The sequence below is a fragment of the Triticum dicoccoides genome, chromosome 4B (assembly GCF_002162155.2).
Source record: "Triticum dicoccoides isolate Atlit2015 ecotype Zavitan chromosome 4B, WEW_v2.0, whole genome shotgun sequence".
Lineage (NCBI taxonomy): Eukaryota > Viridiplantae > Streptophyta > Magnoliopsida > Poales > Poaceae > Triticum > Triticum dicoccoides.
The window spans coordinates 15,018,881-15,039,305 of record NC_041387.1 but is presented as its reverse complement, the minus strand read 5'-3'; the positions used below and the strand labels follow the sequence as shown (position 1 = coordinate 15,039,305).

Genomic DNA, 20,425 nt, shown 5'->3' with positions numbered 1-20,425 from the left:
CACCCGAGGCTGCCGCCTCGGCGTCCGGAGCCCTCTGGTCGGGAGCAGCAAATCCTCGCCGCCGCCGTCCTTGACGACCCCGCGGGCGGCGCCGGAGGTCTCCTCGGGCGGCGGCGAGGGGGGAGGGAGGAGGCGGGAGGGGAGGTTCGGCGCCACCCGAGTCGCCCCAAGCGGAGCGACGCGGGGGCGGCGGCCGGGGGGGGGGGGTTGCAGCTCCAACACGAGGGTTTTTATTCAGACTTTTCGGTGATGTTCGTTCAGTAGAAGCAGGGGTTCCTGCCGACTACACGATGTCTGCGGTAAGTTTTTCAATCCGAAGATGTGATGTCGTCTCAGTATCTCAGAGGTGCTCATAGGCGCAGGGTGTGTGCGCATGCGTTCATGGAGGTGGGCACGGCATTTTAGTATTGGGGTTTTCCATTATCGCATTTTCAAAATTCCAAAGATAAAAAATGGGCAAGTTTTTTAAATAACGCGGTTCATTCTATCCCCACATCTTCAAAATCTTGCGAATCAAAATGCCTGGAAAATGGCTCTAACAGTGATGTTCTTTCAGTTTCCCCTAAAAAAAAGTTATATTCTTTTATAACTAGAAGAAAAACGGTGAAGATCTTTTGCTACTTGATGACTAACCCTATTTCTATGGAGTAAAACTCTCGTTTACCCCGAAAAATAAGAAAGAAGAAAGACGGTGATATTCCTTTTTTCAGTTTAGAAGTCCCTGCGTGGCCGCGGCAACGGCCGAGAGGCCAGCCAACCGCATCCCCACCTCTCGCCCTTGCGCCACTTTTTCCGGTAAGAAGAAGAAGAAATCTTTCTCTCGTGTCTTCTTTGGCTCCTCCTCCTCGCCAGTCGCCACACAGTCGTGCGCTCGTGTCGCTTTCCCTTTTCTTCCCCACCCACCAAATCCTTCCCGTCGAAACTTCCACCTCGGAGTCCACCAAATCCTCTCACCGTCGCCAACAACTGCTGCTCTGCTTTCCTTTGCTTCATAACCAACCCATCGCCCTCCTCCAATCCCCGTCCCCGTCCACCCCAATCCGGCCAGCCGCCGCCATTCCTCCCCATTCCGGCGGCCCGAACCGCGCAGGCTGCTTCGCGCGCGCGGCCGACGGTTCGGCTCTCTCTTTCTCTTTCGCGCGCGCGTGTCTGCGGGTACTCGTTCTCTGAATTTTGTTGTTGTTGCTTCTGGTGTTTGATGGCGCAGGGTCTGGAGGAGGAATCCAGCGGCATTGCCGGATTCGGCTCGAGTCCAGTGGGAGGAGGTGTCTGTCTGACCGACAGGCGACAGGTGAGGGATACTATTCGTGCGGGATTACTGGTTAAATTCGGGTGCGTCGCGACTCGCGAGTCGAGTCTAGGAGACGGATTTGGCTGTTAGTTGTTGGTTGTCTGTTTATGCGCGTGGTTTGCCAATCTGAGTAATAATAATACCGTGTGTGGTGATCTGGCGGGAGGCGGCGGAGTTTGATTTTGGTTCGATGCGCGTTTTGGATTGGATGGGATGTTTCTTAATTTGGTGGGTTAGGCGATTGGGCTATTCTGATGATCTAATCTATTCTTAGCCTGCGACGCTGGGAGAACCCAATCTGTGCCTACTATGTTGAGTGGAGTAGACGCCATGGAGACTCCCCCTCCCAGTCGATGAACTGGTTATTTCATTCAGTCAAAGCGACAAGAAAGAGCAACTGGACTAGGGTGATAATCTATTATTAGGATGCCACACTGCGTCCGGTGGAACGCCTGAACCTAACCTATATGATATGTTCAGTAAAGCAGATGCTATGGACTCTTCTAGTCCATGAACTGTTTGGCTTTTGAAGCTGAACAAACAGTATGAACTCTGAAGTGTTTAAGGGCCTGTCCAATTGTTTAAACATTTTTCTGGCTGTGAAGTGAATTTGCTTAACTCCCTGACAATGGCCAGGTTTGTTTATCCTTTAGATTCTTCATTCATGTCTCCCATGGGATCTGTCAGATATATATATTCCATTCTGTACTCTTTTACACTACAGCCAACCTCTTGCATATAAGATTCACAGCTTTGTTTTAATCAAGCAATTCATCTGCTCCAGTTATATATACTGATAAATAATGAAGCCACCTTGCTCCCTTTATTTGAACTTACAATGGATTCACTTTGTCTTTGCCCCATGTTAACATTTTCTTCATGTTGGTGTTTAATTACGTAGGGTTTGGAGGAGGAATCGAGCTGCATTGCTGGATTCGGCGGCACTCGTCGAGTTGGAGGAGGTGTCTGACTGACAGGTGAGTAATACTCTTCGTGTGGTTATAAGTCGTGATGAGTCGGGTCTGGTAGACGGATTTGGTGCTATGCTTGTTAGTTGTCTATGCGTGGTCTTCCAATCTTAGTAATATTGTGCATGATGATCTGGTGGGAGACGGCTGAGTGCACTCCCGGTGTTTGACTTTGATTCGATGCGTTTTGGTGAGGTACTTCTTAATTTGGTGGGTTAGGCGATTGGGCTATTCTAACTTAGCCTGCGACGCTGGGAGAACCTACTCTGTAGGTGTTGAGTGAACTAGATGCCATGGACTCTCCCTCCCAGTCGATGAACTGGTTACTTCAGTCAAAGGGAGAGGAAAGACCAACTGAATTTGGGTGACAATCTAATATTAGGATGCCATGTTGCGGCCGAACAGAACGCCTGAACCTAACCTACGCGTATGTTCAGAAAAGCAGATGCTGTGGACTTTTCTAGTTGATCAACTCTTGGTTATATTCCAGTCAAAACATGGAGAATAAAACCGGCCTTTTGAAGCCGAACCCAAGTGCTTTGGCGATTGGCTATTCCAATCTTAGCTTGCGACACTGCGGATAGATTGAGTGCCTGAACCTGATCTGTATGTTGAGTGAACCAGATGTGATAAACTGGTTGGTTCAGTCGAAAGAAGATAAAATACTTGGATTTGGGTGATATTCTAATATTAGGACGCCAAGTTGCGGGCAGATGGAATGCCTCAACCTATGTGTTCAGTAAAGCAGATGCTATGGACTCTTCTAGCCCGTGAACTGTTTGGCTTTTGAAGCTGAACAAACAGTATGAACTCTGAAGTGTTTAAGGGCCTGTCCAATTGCTTAATTCACTGTGACTCGTTGACAATGACAAGATTTGTTTATCCTTTAGATTCTTCATGTCTCCATGGGATCTGTCAGATATATATTCTCTTTTCTAAAGTTTGTCAGATATATATTCCATTCTGCCCTCTTTTACACTACAGTCAACCTCTTGTATCTGATATTTGCAGGCTTTGTTTTAATCAAGCACTTCATTTCCTGCAGTTATATATGGAAAATAGAGGTGAGATCTGCATCATGCATGCAAGAAAAGGGTGATGATGCTTGCATAGTTGCAATGCAGTAACACAGCTTGGGCTAAATGCATGCACATACACAATTTATATAGCTTTAAGACTTTAACTGATCGGCATAATCTGCAGGGCCACCTAAGCTTTCTTCCAGACCTAGTTTTGGGTGAGGATCCATCATTTGTTTGGCCGATTTTCTTTCCGTCTTGGGTACTCAACCTTGATAGAAAGTTTGTATAAACATATGTACAGATAGTTAGGGGCTTCTTTGTATCCACAATAATTAACTAGAGAAAATATATAATAATTTGAAATTTAAATCCCACCACATCTAGACCCATTTCAAATCTCAATTTCACACTGAAATCCCCCCAATCTACCTAGCAGCCACTTGTTCCCACCTCATTACAGGCTCCTGCAGTCGCCTTTGCACGCCTACACTCTTGTCTCGTATTTCGCTGACCCCTACTGTTCACCATCCATGGCAGGTTAATATTTTCCCAATAAAGAAAGATGCTTGTCATCTGAGCCATATTCTTTGGGCTTGATTTGAGTTTGGATCTGAACTATATTTTCTCTACTATAAGTCTTCCCCTGCCTAATGCCAGTTATTTTGCTCCAAAATTTGTTACTGTTGTTTGAATATTTCCTTCTACCATTCATTTAGCATCTCCCCATCTTCTATATTGGGCTGATCGCTTTAAGTCAATCACGTGGGTTTGATTTTTCAGTCTTTGTAAAATTGATCTGTTTGACAAGAAAATAAAACAGAAAAGTTCAATATTAATCTATAGCATTTGCTCAATTTTCAAGAGAGTTTCCTGTTAGTTCTACTCATCTTTATCTTCACCAAATGCAATGGAATTGGCCAGCATGTGACTGTTTTTAGGTGGTGCACACTCATGTTTTAGTTTCTTTTGTGCACATTGGAAGAATGTGAATGCAGAACTAATTCAAGATAATGTCTGTAAATCTTTTATATATGTTATATGAAATTTCATAACCCAATTTTTTCCTGCAGGCACCAACAGAGCTATGAAGTATTTTGTATTCAGATGACATAAGGAGTATTGAGTCTTGTATATTTGTGATGAAAGTTGGTGCTCTTCTGACCTCTGCTGGAATCAACATTGGTCTCTGTATACTTTTTCTGTCATTCTATTCCGTTCTGAGAAAGCAGCCACAAAATGTTAAGGTCTATTTTGGGAGAAGGATTGCTGAGCAGCATAAGCGGCTCCGAGGGGCTTTTATTTTGGAGAGATTTGTTCCATCCCCTAGCTGGATTGTGAGAAGTCTGCAATGCACGGAAGATGAGATCCTATCTACCGCTGGGTTGGATGCAGTTGTTTTCAACAGAGTTCTAGTATTTAGGTGCATACTTTCTTACTTATTCTTTTTGCCTCTTCAATATTTACCGTTCGATGTTTATGAGAGAGATCTTTTGAGTTGTGCTAAGTAGAAGGTTCACTTTTGAAAATAGCAACATGTTGATGTGATTTTTTAAGCTATATTGCTTTCACTTCTACATGGTTTTCCTCCTTCAAACTAGAAAATTCAGAACATTTTAATATGAAAGCCAATAAGAAAATTGAATTAACTTTGTATAATTGCAGAATAATAGGAAATGTGACCTGATACCTTAATGTAGAGATGAATCGAAACAACAAACTTAACAAATTTAAGCACCTCCTAGATCAAAATGAAACCACTAGACTTAACTAATCAAATGGGCAATCTGGGAGATGCTTGTTGCAGATTATTCCTATTTAATTACTTCTGTGTCCACAAGCATTATTTATTCGTCACCATTCTTGGTAGATGTGGGTTTGTTCTGTTTACGGATGATGTAAACATCTGTCTACTAAAAGGAAACGAAATTATATTAGAAAACATCTTTGATATCCTTCCACTTCCAGCTGATGTTTATGTTTTTCAACAGCATACGCATATTCTCATTAGCTGCCATTCTATGTTTATTTGGAGTTCTTCCCTTGAATTATTTTGGACAAGATATGCGTCATGAACGGATTCCTTCAGCATCATTGGAGACATTCACAATAGGAAATATGAAAGAGAAATCAATATGGTGAGCAATTGAACTTCTCTTATTTGGTTATGAGGAGGCTAACTAGATTCGTTGAATATGCCATCTTATATGTTTCATCTTTTGTTTAGCTGATTTATACCTTGTTCCGGTGTTACCTAGGATCTAAGTTACTAGTTCTGTGTTTGTCGTATATACTGGCCACGTAATCATTTAGGCAGATTTCTTTGGAACTTATACTCTTGGATTTTGTTTGGTCATGACTGCAGGCTCTGGGTCCATTGCGTCGTGCTGTACATCATATCTGGTGTAGCTTGCTTTCTTCTATATATGGTACGCATCAGTAATTTTACCTTTCAAAATTACTTAAATGTTCAATTACCTTAATCTTCAGGAACCTTATTTGTAAAAAAAAATCCTACATTGTTGCTTTAGGAATACAAGCGTATTGCTAGACTGAGGTTGCTTCATCTTGTTCGAACAACGAGCAAACATAGCCATTTTACTGTTCTTGTCCGTGGGATACCAAAGTCAACTCATCAATCATTCAACAGTGCTGTTGAGAGTTTCTTTACAACGTACCATGCACCGAGCTACCTATCTCATCAAGTTGTTTATAAAGTTGGTAAACTTCAGAAGATAGTGGTAAGCAATATCTCATCAAGTTATGTGATATGTGGACTTTACCAACTTTCTATTCTCTTTTGTGGAAATGTAATGCTGCCGCTGGAGATTCCTGATTAAATATTGTTGTACTTATCTCTGCACTATCCCGTAATGATGAAATATTAAAACTGTTTGATAGCCACTGATAAACAAAAGTAGATCAGTGGTAGTCTGGTAGAGCACAGGCACAAGCACTGTACTCATGGCAAGTCAAGGCAGCCCAGGGGTGCCATGGCGATAGTTAGGCATTAAACAAAAATAATATATCACATGGCAGAAAATGTGAAACTATACCTCATATTGTTTTTCCATACACCTCCCAACAAGGGGAGCGGGGTTCCACTATAAGCTTAACAAACAGAGTTTTGTTGCAAAATGAAAAAGAAACAAAAACTAAAAGAAATAAAGTCCAGACAACCAGCTACAAGGAATTAACCAGACCAGGCCACCACCCAAAAGACCTGAATACAAACAGCCAAGGTTCATAGCAAAACAGACGCTAGCACCAGCACAAAACAAAGTACTACAACCTTGCATCCCAAGATCCCACATAGCACCAAATGAGCTTTTTCAATACTCCCTCCGTCTGAAAAAGCTTGTCCCTCAAATGGATGTATCTATCACCAAGTTAGTGCTAGATACATCCATTTGAGTGTCAGCTTGGGACAAGTTTTTTCGGACGGAGGGAGTAGGTACCAAAGTTACTGGCGGTCTTCCTCTCCTCGTCCAGACTGACCACCTTCATCTTCTTCCTCCGCCTCTGCAATGCTAAGAAGAGTATTGTTTGGAGAGGCACGAGCAGCTTCATGAGTCCTAACAGCAGAGTTACGGATCGCTGACGCCCCATCCAGCAGGTTTTGCTTATCACTATCCTTCATATTAGGAGATTTAGAACTTAAATAACAAGTAACATCAACATAAAGGCTGCACCAGTTAAGATCAATTAGGCCTTGTACAATGCTAGATGCTTAGAAAAATAAACCGGACTTTTCTGAAGCACCGGTGCTTATTTCTACAGGAGAGACGCCTAGTTAAGCGTCTATCCTGTACAAATAAGCACCGATGCTTAAGAAAAGTCTGGTTTATTTCTCTAAGCATCTCTCCTAAGCACCTTGCATGGTACAAGGCCTTAGCAATTAGCAAGTCCATACCATAGGACAACTATACAGCAAAGAGCAAACTAATACGTTGGTAGCATCTATCATGACCTGACATGACTTGAACGCACACCCTCAAGCCTCAAATCATTTTGTGTAGATTATGGAAAGTCTTCTTTCAACTTCACTGCTTCAACTTCGTCCTCCTCATCTGTATGTAGTTGCATGGCTTTAAACATCCCTGTGTTTAAGTAGTGGTGATCTCTTCACTAGGACTACTTGTCACCAATAATATTTTGCAACATGCGGAATTGTTGTAGTTTTTTAGAGCAATGCAAACCACCTTTATTGAACCAGTAAAGCAGGACTATAATTACCATAAAGCACTGCCAATGAGATTATGAGAGGCCGGTGAGCTGTTTGACCAGCACCATCTTTGCATATTGCTATTGGCTTGTCTAGAGCATCTCTCTAACGGAACTCTTAAAACTCATGCTAAGCTCTTTGCGTAATCTCTGTAGTGCAACTGCACAGGACAATATGTCGAACTGAAATTCAGAATAGGCTCCTTACGAGTTTTAAGTGTACATGTATTTCTTTTTGTTGGGTAATTCAAAACTGTTATACATGCAACGCATGCTTTTATGATGCAGGATCATTCCTTTTCTCAGCCGTCCATTTTTCCTATATCACGAGGGAACTATTTTCAGATCTTTGAATCAATACCCTCATTGCATGTTCATAGTACTATCTGTTTGTAGTGATAGCTTATATCCTTACTTTTCAGACGGGTGCAAAGAAGGTTTATAGGAAGTTCAAGCATTTTAAGGGTACCACAGTCGATCAGACATGCAGATCCGTGACATATCGATGTTGTCTTTGTGGGGTGTCATCAAATTCGTTCCAGTTGTTGCCCACTGAAGAGCAAGAGAGGGGAAAACCTTGTGTGAAAAATTCAAACTTGGACTTACCTGCCGAGGTCAACTAGCTGTCATTTGGTTCTTTGCTTACCATTATCGTCACTAAATTATTCTAATCTACTAATTTAGTTGTGCTCACTGAATACAGGAATGTGCTGCTGCTTTTGTATTTTTCAAAACGCGGTATGCAGCGCTAATTGTATCCAAAATTCTCCAGACATCCAATCCTATGAAATGGGTCACTAGTCTGGCCCCAGAACCTAAAGACATGTACTGGTCAAATCTTTGGTTACCGTACAAGCAGCTTTGGATTCGCCGCATAGCTACACTTCTTGGTTCTATTGTTTTTATGTTCATATTTCTTGTACCTGTGACATTTATACAAGGTCTAACTCAGCTGGAACAGCTGCAACAAAGGCTCCCTTTCCTGAAAGGGTTATTGAAAGGGTAAGTAATCTTAATGCTTATAACTCACCTGTTATTATTAAATGCAGGGTCTAACTCAGCCGGAGCAGCTGCAGCAAAGGATCCCTAAATCTGTATTGACAATACAATGTGCATTAATCAAAATCACTCAATTTGTTAGTAGGATTTAATCTAGGGTTGAGTATCCGAGATAACATTCAATTATGAGGCCTTCCCTTTCTCTAAAAAAGCTATCACAATTATGGCGGTGGTTCAAATTAATAGGTATAGTTTTGAGGCATATAATTCATATTTTGTCGGTCCAGTTCATGATCTAGGAATGCGCGCGTGCCTTATAAACCGGACGGGTGGGAGTACTGAAGTGTGGAGATATTGCAGTCTTTAATTCATCATTACAGCAAAATTTAACGATTATTAATTCTCCTGCAGGAAAATCATGACCCAGCTAGTAACTGGATACCTTCCCAGTGTGATCTTGCAAATATTTTTATATACTGTCCCCCCAACCATGATGATGTTTGCGACACTAGAGGGACCTATTTCTCACAGTGAAAGGAAGAAAAGTGCCTGTTGTAAAGTATTATACTTCACCATTTGGAATGTCTTCTTCGTCAATGTCCTATCAGGTTCTGCAATTAACCAACTGAATGCCTTGTCAAGACCAAAGGACATTCCAATGGAGCTTGCCAGGGCAATTCCTTTACAGGTGAATCACATGTTTATGTTCTGTTGTTTATGAAGATGCAAAATATAAATATTTAACTGGGTATATACAGTGCATTTTATTGATGACTTCTTTTTTACTTCCATTTCAGGCCACCTTCTTTACCACCTATGTTCTGACCTCAGGATGGGCTAGTCTGTCATCCGAAGTTATGCAACTCTTTGGTCTTATTTGGAACTTTGTAAGGAAATATATTCTGAGAATGAAAGAAGATAGCGATTGGGTCCTCTCGTTTCCGTATCACACTGAACTACCAAAAGTTCTGTTGTTTGGACTATTGGGCTTCACATGCTCTGTGCTAGCACCTCTCATCCTGCCCTTTTTACTACTCTACTTCTTTCTTGCCTACATTGTGTACCGAAATCAGGTGAGTAACTAGATATAAACTTCAAACATTTAATTTGTTTGTAAACGAACTTCTTATTTGAACTCCACATGCATAATTTGGTCTATAATTATGAATAAAGTAAAAAAGAAATATGTTGGAATGTGTATGTGATCATTTTGTCTGAAATTATCCTTTTATAATGGGCGGAATTTGAATTTCATAAATCCTCATGTGCTAGCTCCATTTTTAGGTGAAATGCAATCTTTGTCTTGGATATACCATTTGATATGTTTTCTCTGGTCTTGTATAACTTTATTGTGGTTAGATATCTTGTACTTAGTTATTTAACCTGAGTTTTAGGATAACTCAAACCGTTTTTCTAGTTTGTGACTTTGTTTACACTACAAAATATTCGTGGAAGAATGTCCTCTGTGCTCCTATAACCTAATGGGTTGGTAATTTATCATTTTCAGTTCATCAATGTTTATTGCACAAGATACGACACTGGTGGTCTATATTGGCCAATTGCGTACAATGCGACAATATTCTCTCTGGTGCTCACCCAGATCATCTGCCTTGGTGTCTTTGGCCTTAAAGAATCCCCGGTAGCTGCAGGCTTCACTGTACCTCTTATCATCATCACTCTTTTATTCAACCAGTATTGTAGAATGCGTCTTCTGCCGTTATTCAGGACTTTCCCTGCACAGGTTAATATGATTTCTTTAACAATTGGTAGAATGCGTCTTCTGCCGTTATAGAAGGCTCCATGGAGAACTTATTATTCATCTTAGTGTCACTTGCCATTATTTGTTGTTGGACACGCACAGGTTTTGATAGACATGGACAGAGAAGACGAGCAATCGGGAAGAATGGAGGAGATTCACGAGGGCCTTCATTCCGCTTACTGTCAGTCCACCGAAACGGAATCCGCCGATGACATATCTCTGGAAAGAGTTCAAGCTGTCTGTACAACAGATGAAGATGGCAGCGGCACCTCAGGCGAACCTAGCGGCAAAGAAAGCGTCGGACAACCAGTAACTGACTTGTCTCACCCGACACTGAAAAGGCTCCCCGTTGAGCGGCTACGGCGCGCGGTGAGATCACTCGGTTTCATGATCGGGCTGCAGAAGAGAGGCGTGTCAGCGTAAGCCGTGGTTGGTGAATGTACATACTGCATACAATGTGCACATAGAACAACACAGAGAGACCAAGATACACACATACGGATATTACGCTGCTCCAAGGAAAAAAAGAAATGGAGTGCCGCCTATTTTTCTTTTCTTTTGAAAGTCGATGTGTTTGCCTGTTTGGTTGCGAGGGTGCAATTTTGTGTTTAAATCGACGCTTACGCGACTTTTCAGGCCATTTTTGGCCATGCACGGACCCTTGAATTGCTTGCTGCATTGTAACCTCAGTTAAACAAGTTGTTGTGCAAGAAAGCAATCCATCCATGTCTACATGTGGCTTTGTTTTGTTCGACTGTTATGTGCCCCTGAAATATATGTACCATGCTTTTACAGCGAGGAATACATCCGTTTCCGCGGCGAGTAATTCTGGACGGAGGGGGTATAATTTTGAGTTGTGAAACTGAATAGCCGTCGGCGGAGACGCCCGGCCAGCCGCGGCAGGCGCAGTGCTGGCCGTCGGGGCTCTGCCGGTGCACGGACGCCACGTGGACTTGCCGCACGTGCCGCACTTCACCTGGTAGCACATCGTCGCGCTCGCTCGGTCGATTGCTTGTTGCTGGCTCTCTGGTGGTGATGGATGGATGGATGGATGGAGTCCGTGGGTTGAAGACGACTCGCTGCCTGCCTGCGCTATTTATGGACGGGCGGACGGACGGTCGGCGCGGCGGCTTTTCGCCAACAATGACTATATATGTATTTCACTTTAATTCAATTACATTAGTGGCTTGATTTTGAGATTGATTTAGCGATGGGTTTTCAAATGATTTTTGCACCAATGGCTGCGTCCCAACAATGACTACATACGCATAATATTAAAAACGACTATGTAGGCATTTCTCTTTAATTTACTGCATTTATGGTTTGATTTTTAAATTGATCCAACGCTTGGCTTTTAAATTATTTGACAGTAACGACTGCGTCCCAACAACGACTACCTACACATTTCCCCTTTAGGCCTCCTTTGGTTTGGAGGAATTATGTAGGATCTTCAGAGGATATGATTTCTATATAACAAAATTTCATTTAGAGCCCTTTGGTGTGTAGGAATAGAATTCTATTCCTATGAAGGAATTCTTCACATTTCATAGAAAAATAAACATTACCTTGGACTTAATGATTTTCTTTTTATGATGTGAACCGAAGAACGTCTACTTTCCTATTCCTATTCATAAGATTTGAGATACATATCATCTCATTTTCTGTGAGTTTTTTATTCCTATGATTTTCTTATCTTATAAACCAAAGAAAGCCTTTCCGCAAAAAAAAAAAAACAAAGAAAGCCTAATACAGTAATAAAAATTTATGGAGAGGAGAGACACTGGGAATCAATTTTTGTTGCTGCTCAAACCACCTTTTATTCATAAATATGTAGCCCCAAGGAGTGGGGTGTCACTACAGATGGCTCCAAGAAATGCGAGCTCGAGTAACTACGGAGAGCCCCAAGAACAGGGGTGCGAGTGCGACAAATCGACCTAGGGGTTAGCAACCAGCAGGCCCAGCCGGAAAGCCAAAAAGCTCCGGTGGCCATCGGTGTAGATCATGCCGTACATGGACGGCGACTCGCCTTGGATGGGAATCATCTTGCTACGGCAGTCGTCGAGGCGCATGATGGCGTCCGAGTACACTGCCTCGAATGTCTTGAGGTCGCAGTCGGAGTTGTCCTCCAGCAATGTCTTGATCTCCTTGAAGCGAATTTGCGCATGGTAGTAGTACTGTGTACAGAATAACATAGCCTCCTTCATGCGGTCGGATCCCGACCGCAGCATCTTATTGATTGCCACGCCAGTGGCCGCGTAGGACTCGAGGACTGCGCCGGCGGCAGTGAGCGCGTGGCTGCGTACGTCACCCCTATCCGGTGAACCCGCAAGCATCTGGACGCAGATGTCGTACAGGAGCTTGCTGGTGCTCGCCTGACGGCAGGCCGCAGTGGACGTCGCTCGGACGTCCTTGCACTTGCCGGCCTCGGCCCCGGCGACGAACAGGAAGAGCAGGGTCAGAGACAAGGCACCGGTCTTGTCCATGGGGAATCTTGGAAGTACTGGTGCAACTGGGAAGGGTACTGTGTATGTACTACTACGGGCAGGACGAGGTGAACTGTGTAGGGTGCTGTATATAAAGACGGCAAAGACTTGCATCTACCGTCCGTCTTTCATCCAACGACATGGTGTCCTGCTGCTGACTAAGGATGACAATTTCCTTTTTTTTTACATTAATGGCTGATTACCAACAATGACTATGTACGCATTCTCTTTAACAGTAGTGATTTAATAGTAGAGTAATGTCTGCGTCCCAACAACGACTACATACACGTTTCCCTTTAATTTAACTGCATTAATAGCTTGATTTTCAAATTGATTCAATGCTTGATTTTCAATTTTTTTCGCATTAATGACTGCGTCCCAAGAACAACTATGTACACATTCCCTATAATAGTACAGATTCATGATTGCGTCCCAACAACGGCTACATACATATTTTTCTTCAATTTAATTGCATTAATGGCTTGATTTTCAAATTGATTTATGCTTGGTTTCATTTTTTTTGCATTAATGACTGCATCGCAACAACGATTACGTACATATTTCGCTTTAAGTTAGTTACATTAATGGGTTGATTTTCAAACTAATTTAGCGCTTGATTTTCAAATTATTTTTGCATAATGGTTGCGTCCCAACGACGACTGCATACGTATAACATTAAAAAACGACTACACATGCATTTCCATTTAATTTTACTGCATTAATGACTTGATTTTAAAATTGATTTTCAGAGGATATATAGGATTTTTATATAAAAAAAATCCTTTAGAGGCATTTGGTTTGTATGAATAGAATCCTATTCCCATTAAGGAATTGTTCTTATGCTCCACATTTCATAAACATTAGCTTAGACTTAATGAAAAAAAAAGTCTTATGATGTGAACCAAAAAGTGTCTACATATTCCTATTTATAAGATTTGAGATACACACCATCTTATTTGCTGTGAAGTTTATATTCCTATTATTTTCTTATCATATGAACCAAAGTGTTAGAGTTGTGTCGAATATAGTGTACACGGTAGGTTGCATTTGGACTTGTAGTTGTATTGTGTTTAGATAGGACATGGAGTCGTGTCCAAGTAGGACACTTGTATCCTAGGCCTCTCATCTAGAGCGGGGGTTAGACACACGATGTAACCTATGCCAACATAATAGCACCGAAACACAGGGGAAGCCGGCGGCATGTGCCGGTGTCCAGGGCGACCAAGTGCGGTATTGTAGCGGTGTCATGGGGAGAAGCGCCCATAGTCAGGCCCCGGGGATGTAGCCATATCGGTGAACCTCGTTAACAAATCTCGGTGTCGTGCTCGTGTGATTGCTTGGTCATCGGATGATCGACGATATGCCTCGGATTTATTCTAACAAAGTGGTATCAGCGCTAGGATGTTCGAGGTCTCGGTGGATTGTTGATCTAGAGGGGAAGAAAATATCCATGAAATTCTCCGGGAAGCGATCGTGGGAGCGGAAGTGAATCGACAAAACATCGTGGATGAGTTGCTGCAGAGCGATCCGCAAGTAGATGGATTCGTGGTGGAAATCTTCAGGAAGCAATCGAAGCTGGTGGCGGCGTGTTCCAGAGGATTCGGCGAGATTGAATCGTGCCGAGGTAGCGTGCGGCAACAGGACTGAGTGTGGGCGTCGAGAGCTCCTATTCGGCGCGTTAAGCGTCGAAACAGTTACCGGGCGCCTGAAGGAGACCTCTAGTGGGCCGGCCCAGTAAACTTCGCTCGCTCGATCGCCTCTCAGGTCTCAGCGAACTAAAAAAAAGGTATGCTGGGAGCGGGATTCAAACTCGGGATCTCTTGCTTAAGATAGGGGTGCATGACCCTAGTAGAAAAAGGACCTAATATGAGACACATTAGTGCCGGTTTAGTTTTGAGCCGGCACTAATGTGTCCAATAGTGTCGGTTCCAACGGCTAGCCGGCCGTTCTCATTAGTACCGGTTCGTGGCGAACCTATAGTACCGGTTCGTGTCATGAACTGGTACTAAAGAGGGTGGTGGCAGGGTGTTGTCAGTCTGGGGCCCCTCCAGCACCTTTAGTACCGGTTCGTGGCACGAACCGGTACTAAAGGTTGACGTACATAAACCCTTCGTCCCCCCCCCCCGAGCCACTCTGTTCTTCCCCTTTCCCCTCACTTCCTCTGTTCTTCCCCCTCTCTCCTCGAGCTCCTCACAAATTTTGCCCAAAATTTGTCAAGATTTGAAGGCCCCCATCCATTCAAATGATCACAAAGGTTAGCAACTTTGTCCTTTCAACTCGCATTGCTAGATTAGATCTTGCAATGCTTTGTATAGTGATTAATTTGGGAGGAATAATTATATTTGCTAGTATTTGATTTATATGCAATTTGAGCACAAAAATAACACTTAGTTTGCATATGTAGGTGTGGTTTACTTAGTGCCTTCTAAATCTCCGTAGTAACCACCGTCGATCGCCCGCACCGTCCCGTCGCCGGCACCACCTTCTGGTGAGGCTCTTGTTCTTGAATGTTTTACATTACCAAATTGATGTTTATGTGATTTGGATATATAGTTACTCGTATAATTATCTTACCCATACGTTGTTTGTTATACATAGTGCCATGGTTTTGATATCCATCCCCGTCGGCCCTCGTCCTTGTTATGATTCGGATGTGGTATATTCTCTTTTAAAACTAGTTGTTGCATTTCGTATTTATGACAAATTATGCCCATCAAGTTGACATAGATATTTTTATCTAGGAGGTATGTGAACCGGAAATTCCAACCGACCCTATTGTCGAGAGGTTAAATTTAGTTGAAAGAGAAAACGAGTATTTGAAAGAAAAATTGAAAAGAATTGAGGGGGAGAAGATGGAATTGGAGTTGCATGTTGCCGATGTCGTCGATGATCACAAGATCAAGATGGAGAAAATGAGGTTGAATATTAGAAAGATTAGAAAATATGCCATTGATAGTGTGGCTTGGTATCATTATGCTGTTGGATCAATTGTTACCTTAATTGCGATCTTCATCGCATTTGTTGTTGCATTTAAATTCTTTAGCTAGAGAGTTATTTGTATGTTGCATTTAATTAAGTGTTGTATATGAACTTTATGTATGAACTTGTATTAATTTGGTCTATTCGGTGTTGTGTAATGAAGATGAGCCAACAATGGATGTATGCTGACAGATGCTCTCCCGAGTTCATTAATGGCGTGCATACTTTTCTGCTTTCCGCTGAGGCAAACAAGCGGGCGGATGGTTTTATGCCTTGTCCATGTGCTGGCTGTAAGAATGGTCACAGTTACTCTACGTCAAGAACCATTCACGTCCACCTATTTGAGTCCGGTTTCATGCCCCACTATAATGTTTGGACCAAGCACGGATAAATAGGAGTTATGATGGAAGACAATGAAGAAGAAGAGGACGACGACGGCTATCCTGGCCATGGGTTCCCTGAATACGATGATACAACAATGGGGGAAGAAGCTGAGCCGGCAATGCAGAAAGGAGCTGAAGAAGAGGCATCAGATGAGCCCGCTGATGATCTAGGTCGGGTCATTGCCGATGCAAAGAGAAACTGCGCAAGTGATTTGGAGAGGACGAAGTTGCAGTACATGTTAGAGGATCACAAGAAATTGTTGTACCCGAATTGCGAAGCTGACAAAAAAAGTTGGGCACCACACTTGAATTGCTGCAATGGAAGGCAGAGAATGGTGTATCTGACAAGGGATTTGGAAAGTTGCTGGTAATGATAAAGAATATGCTTCCAAAGAACAACGAATTGCCCGAGAGTACGCATGAAGCAAAGAAGGCTGTGTGCCCTCTAGGGTTAGAGGTGCAAAAGATACATGCATGCCCTAATGACTGCATCCTCTACCGCGGTGAGTACGAGGATTTGAATGCTTGCCCGGTATGCGGTGCATTGCGTTATAAGATCAGTCGCGATGACCCTGGTGATGTCGAGGGTGAGCGCCCCAGGAAGAAGATTCCTGCCAAGGTGATGTGGTATGCTCCTATAATACCACGGTTGAAACGTTTGTTCCAAAACAAAGAGCATGCGAAGGCGATGCGGTGGCACGCAGAAGAGCGTAAGAAAGACAGAAAGTTGAGAGTACCCACTGACGGTTCGCAATGGAGAAAAATCGAGAGAAAGTACTGGGAGGAGTTTGCAGGTGACCCAAGGAACGTATGGTTTGGTCTAAGCGCAGATGGCATTAATCCTTTTGAGGAGCAGAGCAGCAACCATAGCACGTGGCCTGTGACTCTATGTTTGTATAACCTTCCTCCTTGGTTGTGCATGAAGCGGAAGTTCATTATGATGCCAGTGCTCATCCAAGGCCCTAAGCAACCCGACAACGACATTGATGTGTACCTAAGGCCATTAGTTGAAGAACTCTTACAACTGTGGAATGGAACAGGTGTACGTGCGTGGGATGAGCACATGGGGGAAGAATTTGACCTAAAGGCGTTGCTGTTCGTGACCATCAATGATTGGCCTGCTCTCAGTAACCTTTCAGGATAGACAAACAAGGGATACCGCGGATGCACGCACTGTTTGGATGATACCGACAGTATATATTTGAATAGTTGTAAGAAGAATGTGTACCTGGGACATCGTCGATTTCTTCCGAGTAGGCATCCCGTAAGAAAGAAAGGCAAGCATTTCAAAGGTGAGGCGGATCACCGGACGAAGCCTCGCCACCGTACTGGTGCTGATGTACATGATATGGTCAAGGATTTGAAGGTAATCTTTAGAAAGGGTCCTGGCGGACAACCTGTTCTGAAGGACGCTGACGGACGGGCACCCATGTGGAAGAAGAAATCTATATTTTGGGACCTGCCATATTGGAAAGACCTAGAGGTCCGCTCCGCAATCGACGTGATGCACGTGACGAAGAATCTTTGCGTGACCCTGCTTGGCTTTTTGGGCGTGTATGGGAAGACAAAAGATACACCAGAGGCACGTGAGGACCAGCAACGTATGCACGGAAAAGACGACATACATCAGGGTCAGGCCAGCTACGCTCTTACCAAAGAAGAGAAGGAAATCTTCTTCGAATGCCTGCTCAGCATGAAGGTACCATCTGGCTTCTCGTCGAATATAAAGGGAATAATAAATATGGCAGAGAAAAAGTTCCAGAACCTAAAGTCTCATGACTGCCACGTGATTATGACGCAACTCCTTCCGGTTGCATTGAGGGGGCTTCTACCGGAAAACATTCGATTGGCCATTGTGAAGCTATGTGCATTCCTCAATGCAATCTCTCAGAAGGTAATCGATCCAGAAATCATACCAAGGTTACAGAATGATTTGGTGCAATGTCTTGTCAGTTTCGAGTTGGTGTTCCCACCATCCTTCTTCAACATCATGACGCACGTCCTAGTTCACCTTTGCAAAGAGATTAACGTTTTGGGTCCTGTATTTCTACACAATATGTTCCCCTTTGAAAGGTTCATGGGAGTCTTGAAGAAATATGTTCATAACTGTGCTAGGCCAGAAGGAAGCATCTCGAAGGGCCATGAAAATGAGGAGGTCATTGAGTTTTGTATTGACTTTATTCCTGACCTTAAGCCAATTGGTGTTCCTGAATCGCGGCATAAGGGAAGACTGGAAGGAAAAGGCACGCTAGGAGGGCATCAAATAATATGTATGGACGGGCATTCTCTCACTGAAGCACACTACACAGTTCTACAGAATTCTGCCTTGGTGGCTCCGTATATGGAGGAACACAAGAATTTTCTACAGTCCAAACACCCGAAGAAGTCTGACGACTGGATTACACGCGAACAAACGAGGAATTTCGCCGGTTGGTTGCAGAAACGTGCCTTGAATGATGGCGATATTCAAAATGACCTGTACTCGCTGTCCCAGTTACCATCTTCGAATATAATGACTTTCAAAGGGTACCAGATAAATGGGAATACATTTTACACGATCGCCCAAGATAAGAAGAGCACCAACCAAAACAGTGGTGTTCGCTTTGATGCAACAACCAACACGGGAAAGGAAACATATTATGGTTACATAGAGGACATATGGGAACTTAACTATGGATCAGGTGATTTGAAGGTCCCTTTGTTTCGGTGCAAATGGGTCAATATGACACGAGGTGGGGTAACGGAAGACCGGCAGTACGGAATGACAACAGTGGATCTCAACAATCTTGCGTAAGCAGACGAACCATTCTTCCTAGCCAATGATGTGACGCAGATTTTTTATGTGAAAGACATGTCTACCAGGCCGAGAAAAAGAAAAGATAAGGAAGCGAATGGATCATACGACGAGCCAAAGCGCCACATAGTTCTTTCAGGAAAAAGAAACATCGTGGGAGTGGATGACAAGACAGACATGTCAGAAGATTATGAAAAGTTTGATGAAATTGCTCCATTCATAGTGAATATTGACTCGAGCATCCAGTTAAATGATGAAGATTTCCCTGGCTACGGCGCAAAGGGACACTCGAGAAGAAAAAGTTTCACACCCAAAGATCTGGGATGTGATTGGCTTCACTATCATCACTTTCTTCTGTGTTTCACACCTAGGAGGGAATGTCTGTAATAGTTAGGTTAGTTAATTATGTGTTTTGGATTTGAAACACGAAGAAATTTTATGTGCAAACAAATTCTTTTTCATGCATTTACTGATTTTTTTCCAGCTAAATGACCCTGAAATTGAAAAGCATTTGAAATGAACTCAGAAAAGGTTGAAAGTTGGCATGGTATCATAATTTTATACAAATAGCATGTGCAAAAAAGTAGAGAGGGTTACGGCAAAAACTGGATACACTTCGTGTATAAAATGGACAATCTTTTCCGAAGTATCACGGTTTCCGACGAAAACTGAAATGTTACAAAGGCATTTCATTTTTTAAATAACCTAAGCATTACCAAATTGAATATAATGATAAAACACACTAATATTAAACATAAGAAAAAAGAATCACTAAAAAATCTTTTTCCAAAGTTAAGTTATTCACAAACTAGTGATTCACACAAATTTCAAATAATTCAAAATTTAAACTATTCAAATTTGAAAACTACCGGCACTAACAGATCAAAGTTTGTAAATTTTTGTACCTAAAGCAAAAATATTCACAAAGAAACTCTAAATACAGCAAAAAACAACTCAAAAATAAATAAAACAAATAAGAAAGAAAAATAAATAAGAAAATAAAAAAGCCCGCCTACTGGGCCAAAGCGGCCTGCATACGACTAGAAACTCAACCTTTTGTTGGGCCAGGATGCAGGCCCGCAAAGCCCCAGTAGGCCCACATGGCAGCAATGAATTGGTAGGCCCAGTAGGCCTGCTTAGGAGAGGAGCTCGAGAGAGCTACCGCACTGGGGCTTATAAACCAGTGCGGTAGCCCTTCGACTAGCGAGGTGGGACTAAACTTGCCGCATCGCACCGCGCCAGCGCACCCCCTTTAGTACCGGTTGGTACCGGGTGGTGGCACCAACCGGTACTAAAGGGGGGGCCTTTAGTACCGGTTGGAGCCACCACCCGGTACTAAAGGGGGTGCGCTTCCCACCGCTTGGCCTGGCCAAAACAAACCTTTAGTACCGGTTGGTGGCTCCAACCGGTACTAAAGGTCCATCCTATATACAACACTTGAAAAAAATTCAGTTTCCCTCTCTGTTCTTCCCTCTGTTTCCTCCCTCCGTCGCACCGCCCTGCCCCGATCGTCGCCGCCCCCGCCC

General features: G+C 43.1%; 1 protein-coding gene across 4 annotated transcripts; it reads left to right on the top strand.

Moving 5' to 3' along the window:
- Positions 1-845: 845 nt before the first annotated feature.
- On the top strand, positions 846-10,996 carry LOC119294615 (CSC1-like protein RXW8). Of its 4 annotated transcripts, none has more exons than XM_037572833.1 (15): positions 846-1,114; positions 1,208-1,291; positions 2,193-2,268; positions 3,305-3,323; positions 3,463-3,496; positions 4,352-4,701; positions 5,270-5,416; positions 5,644-5,707; positions 5,810-6,019; positions 7,925-8,116; positions 8,206-8,504; positions 8,913-9,189; positions 9,299-9,574; positions 10,009-10,242; positions 10,363-10,996. In XM_037572833.1, exons 6-15 carry the CDS (start codon positions 4,421-4,423, stop codon positions 10,681-10,683), a joined length of 2,301 nt encoding a protein of 766 aa, XP_037428730.1. In that variant the 5' UTR covers positions 846-1,114; positions 1,208-1,291; positions 2,193-2,268; positions 3,305-3,323; positions 3,463-3,496; positions 4,352-4,420; the 3' UTR covers positions 10,684-10,996. The 4 variants fall into 4 exon arrangements, with proteins under 4 accessions (XP_037428730.1, XP_037428729.1, XP_037428728.1 ...); XM_037572832.1 differs by having other exon boundaries at positions 3,271-3,323; XM_037572831.1 differs by lacking the exon at positions 3,463-3,496 and having other exon boundaries at positions 3,271-3,323.
- The last annotated feature ends 9,429 nt before the right edge of the window (positions 10,997-20,425 follow it).